This window comes from Lithobates pipiens, unplaced genomic scaffold, assembly GCF_037356315.1.
Source record: "Lithobates pipiens isolate NorthernLeopardFrog02 unplaced genomic scaffold, aLitPip1_a1.2 Scaffold_22, whole genome shotgun sequence".
In the NCBI taxonomy this organism is placed as follows: Eukaryota; Metazoa; Chordata; class Amphibia; order Anura; family Ranidae; genus Lithobates; species Lithobates pipiens.
This window is the reverse complement of record NW_027507784.1, coordinates 3703039-3707768: the sequence shown is the minus strand read 5'-3', so window position 1 is coordinate 3707768 and position 4730 is coordinate 3703039. Positions and strand designations below refer to the sequence as shown.

Genomic DNA, 4730 nt, shown 5'->3' with positions numbered 1-4730 from the left:
CTGCTACTCAAACTGGATCCTCAAATCGGAAATGGGACTTATTTATTCTATGAGGGTGTTGACGTAACTTCCAACCACACTTCAATACGATTTATTATTGAGAGTCGCTATTATTGCGTGGAGGGAGGCTCAAAAGAAATTAGGCCTTTCACCATTTATTTCTAGACATCTACCCATCCAGACTAACCCAATGTTCCCATCAGGACTGCAACATGAGGACTTCTCAGCATGGAAAACTAAAGGGCTGATTTCAGTCTCTCAGCTCTTCAACCTTCACCCTGGCAACCCTCAGACCCTCAATGATGTCACAAACAAGTTCACCTTTCCTCACGTCAGCTCTTTCACTTTTGGTAATGCATTAGCAATGCTAAATCTTGCTGTCATGATACAACAAAGAGGTTCCAGCTCTCCCTGATCAACCGCCTCTTCCACACTCAAAATGACTCCATCTCAGGCCTTTACTGACCTCCTAATCTGCAATGTATGAAACTGTTCATCCCTTTCTCAGCAACAAACTGGGGAAATTACTTTCTATCTGAACCTTCCCTGGATAAACTACAAAGCCGGTATAATAAAATCTCCACCTGATCACCAATGAAATATGGTGAGAATATCAACTCAAACTAATACACAGAGACTGTATTCCCTTTCTTACCTCCCAATCCAGGCCACAGGCTGCTCCCTGCCCTTGATGTGGCCATCTGATACCAACACTTCCTCATTGCTTTGACTATGTCAGCCCAAAGCAGTCTTTTGGGACCAGGTGGTCAATTTCATCTTTGAGATAACACACCATCATGTCCCCGAGGACCCCCTCGTATTACTTTTGGGTATGAAAGTCCAACAAATCAACCATCAATGTCTAGGACTGTCACAAATTCCTACCCACATTGGACATGCCTGTTGGTGGCTCGTAGGGCCATTCTGAAGAAATGGACAACCTCTACTTCTCCAACTGTAACAGATGTCAACAGAGAATTAAAAAGCCTGCTACATTGGGAAAAGCTGCACTCCCAATTGTTTCACCTCTGAAAAATGTTTCCCCTCCAGTTGACAAGCTTTCATTGACTCAACTTTTTCCCTTTTGACCTCTTTTTACCTTCTTCTTTTTGCCTCGGAAGTAAAATCCCTCCCCACTTGTTTCTGCTACAATAAAGATCTACCATACAGCCACAAACACCTCACTAGTGACTGACTTGGAAAAGGAACTATTCCCAGTTCCTCTATAATCTTATTGCAGATCCGTGCTTCACTAATCTCCTGGACATCTTATTGTACAACGTGGTGGACCAGTTCTGGTCTTCTTCATTCCCTCTTATAGCTTCTTAATAGTTAGCTCTTTCTCTGAGTGATCGCTACCTAACACTTTTCTGCCAGGCCTCATTTTTGGCCGACTTCTCTGATCCCTTCCGGATAGATGGTGACCCCTCTGAGAGAATCCATCCATGTCTCCTTTTGTGTAGACAGTTTGCATTTTCCTCTTCATTAGCATGGGCGGTTACTTGGCTTGATTATATGCTAATATTTACACATCTCTCATGTATCTCAACTATCTTCTTGTTTTGTTTAGGGGCTGCAACCCTGTTTCTGGGCTGTTGTCACCCGAGTAAAACCAAATAAAATGTATTTTAAAAAAAATTAACTCATATATAACTTCACCATGCTTTATCCCCAATATATAGTTTTAGTGTAGAGATACGAGGGACTATGTTCACTGTAAACTGGAAGATCAATAGTCATAGTACTGAGTGTATATAATAGCCATAGTGCTGAGTGTATATAATAGTCATAGTGCTGAGTGTATATAATAGTCATAGTGCTGAGTGTATATAATAGTCATAGTACTGAGTGTATATAATAGTCATAGTTCTGAGTGTATATAATAGTCATAGTGCTGAGTGTATATAATAGTCATAGTACTGAGTGTATATAATAGTCATAGTACTGAGTGTATATAATAGTCATAGTGCTGAGTGTATATAATAGTCATAGTTCTGAGTGTATATAATAGTCAATAAGTGGTTAAATATTTCAGTATAATGGAAATGAGTCAGAGATTGTATTACACGGGTTGCTCTGTGCATTAGATGTCGGCATTGAAATGAAATCCATCATGTTTATGCAAAGTCAATCATGAGACAAACCTCTGAAGGCTTTTTCCATATTTCCAACCTTGAAAATATCATTCTGTCTGCTATCACTGGACGCGTCCCGTCATCTCTGTCTGGAGATCACACCAAACCTCAGCATGATGTCTCTGGTCTTCTTATCCATGTTAGTCTCTTCAGTCTTGGGACTCGGCTTGGCAATCCCTTCTTACACTTGTATTGTGATGGGTAACCTGGACATCATCAGAAAGAAAGGGAAGTTGAGTCCCACCGATGTGATCTTTCTGGCTAAGGGGATTGTGAATCTTCTCCTCCAGTGTGTGTTGAGTGTACAAGGGATGATCTATGTCTTGTGTCTGAAAGTCTGTTATGTGACAGAAGTACATGGATTTCTGAACACTTCAGGTTACTTCTTAGCCTATTACAACTTCTGGTTGACCTTCTGGCTCTCGGCTCATTACTGTACCACCATCACCAATCTCAGCTATGGATTCTTCATCTGGATAAAGAGAATTGTGTCCAATTTCCTGAGTCACCTTCTATTCCTGACAGCACTTGGGGTGTTCATTGTGAGAGTCCCGTGGTTCTGGATTGTGTATGCAGAAAGTATCCAGTCTTCTGAGAACAGTACAGAAGTTTCTTATATCAGGGTCCATGAATATTTTTCCTATTATGTGCCTGCAAACACCGTAGGTGTCATCCTTCCATTCTGCCTTAGTCTTCTGTGCCTGGTCCTCACTTTCTCCTTTCTGCTCAGACACGTCTGGAGGGTGAAGAATAACGACTCTGGATCAACACGTCCAAATCTTCAGGCTCATGTCACTGCACTGAGGACAATCTTCTTCTTACTTCTCCTCTTCACATTCTTCTGCGTGTCTCAAGTGGACATTTTTTTTAAAAATTCCCCTATGTATACAGTCTGTTGGAATTTACAAATATTATCTCCATCGGTGGAGGCCGCCGTCATCTTCCAAGCCAGCAACAAGCTGAGAAGGACCATTCTGAGAAGATTCTGGACCAGAAGCTGGAGGAACACAGAGACATAAAATGTAGAGGATCCAAACCTTCAATGTATAAATATTCACTAAAACCTTTTAGTGTGAAAGTGATCAATGTAAAATGTTACTTAAAAGGTTAGTTCTTTGCAAAAAAAAACCTGCCTGTACAGATAAGGGGTGTCTGTAGATAAAAACTGTGCAGATCTGACTAAAGTTGACTAATTATTGTAGTAAAGGTAGATAGTACTATAGCTGTTTGATAGCATTTAACCCCCAAACCCCCCCCCCCCAAAAAAAAAAGAATTTACAGATAAATATAAAACACACACATTGTATACATTCACGTTCTTTTTCATTCTTTTATTTATAACAGAAATTTGGGTGACATCACAGGGTGTCGGATAAGGTTTGGTCCAATCATGTAAAGTAGGTGTCCATGAAAGATCATAGATCATTGTGACCTCAGATATATCTATAATTGAAAATGCAACATGTAAATGACATAATATAAACTAACAGAATGGGAGTAAATCATACACCCCAAACCAGGGTATGCAATGGAAGTGGATTGCACCTTAAGAAAGCCCAATATCCTACAGCATAAAACATCCTATACCATAAAACACTATCATTTTTCAACAGTTGAACTTAGAAAGCATTAAGTTGCATACTCAGGCAAAAATAAAGTCTTGTCATTTTTTTCACAAATCATGATAAACAGGGGAAGTGAAATTTAGCGGGACTCCCATAGCTTCCTAGGCTTTATGACTGAGAAGAATCATAAGAGTGTGAGGGGAGCTTGTAGTAACTCTGATAACTACCCTGGGTGGCCTGACATGGTGAGTAACCATGTATTTGCTGTAATGAGCTGTATGACTGGAACTGGTGCTGCAGTGCATAGGTTGGTTGGTGCTGCAGTGGATAGGTTGGTTGGTGCTGCTGTGGATAGGTTGGTTGGTGCTGCAGTGCATAGGTTGGTCGGTGCTGTTGTGGATAGGTTGGTTGGTGCTGCTGTGGATAGGTTGGTCAGTGCTGCAGTGCATAGGTTGGTCGGTGCTGCTGCTGATAGGTTGGTTGGCACTGCAGTGGATAGGCTGTTTGGTGCTGCAGTGGATAGGTTTGGTGGGTGCTGCTGTGGATAGGTTGGTCGGTGCTGCAGTGCATAGGTTGGTCGGTGCTGCTGCTGATAGGTTGGTTGGCACTGCAGTGGATAGGCTGTTTGGTGCTGCAGTGGATAGGTTTGGTGGGTGCTGCTGTGGATAGGTTGGTCGGTGCTGCAGTGCATAGGTTGGTCGGTGCTGCTGCTGATAGGTTGGTTGGCACTGCAGTGGATAGGCTGTTTGGTGCTGCAGTGGATAGGTTTGGTGGGTGCTGCTGTGGATAGGCTGGTTGGTGCTACTGCTGATAGGTTGGTTGGTGCTGCAGTGGATAGGTTGGTTGGTGCTGCAGTGGATAGGTTTGGTGGGTTCTGCTGTGGATAGGCTGGTTGGTGCTACTGCTGATAGGTTGGTTGGTGCTGCAGTGGATAGGCTGGTTGGTGCTGCAATGGATAGGTTGGTTGGTGCTGCAGTGAATTGGTTGATTGGTGCAGTTGTGGATAGGTTTGATTGGTGCTGCAGTGGAT

The 4730-nt window shown here is 42.5% G+C and overlaps 1 protein-coding gene across 1 annotated transcript; it reads left to right on the top strand.

Annotated features, from left to right (window-relative positions):
* Positions 1 to 2248: 2248 nt before the first annotated feature.
* On the top strand, positions 2249 to 3154 carry LOC143925235 (taste receptor type 2 member 41-like). The gene has a single exon (XM_077449829.1). It carries the CDS (start codon positions 2249 to 2251, stop codon positions 3152 to 3154), a length of 906 nt encoding a protein of 301 aa, XP_077305955.1.
* Positions 3155 to 4730: the final 1576 nt, after the last annotated feature.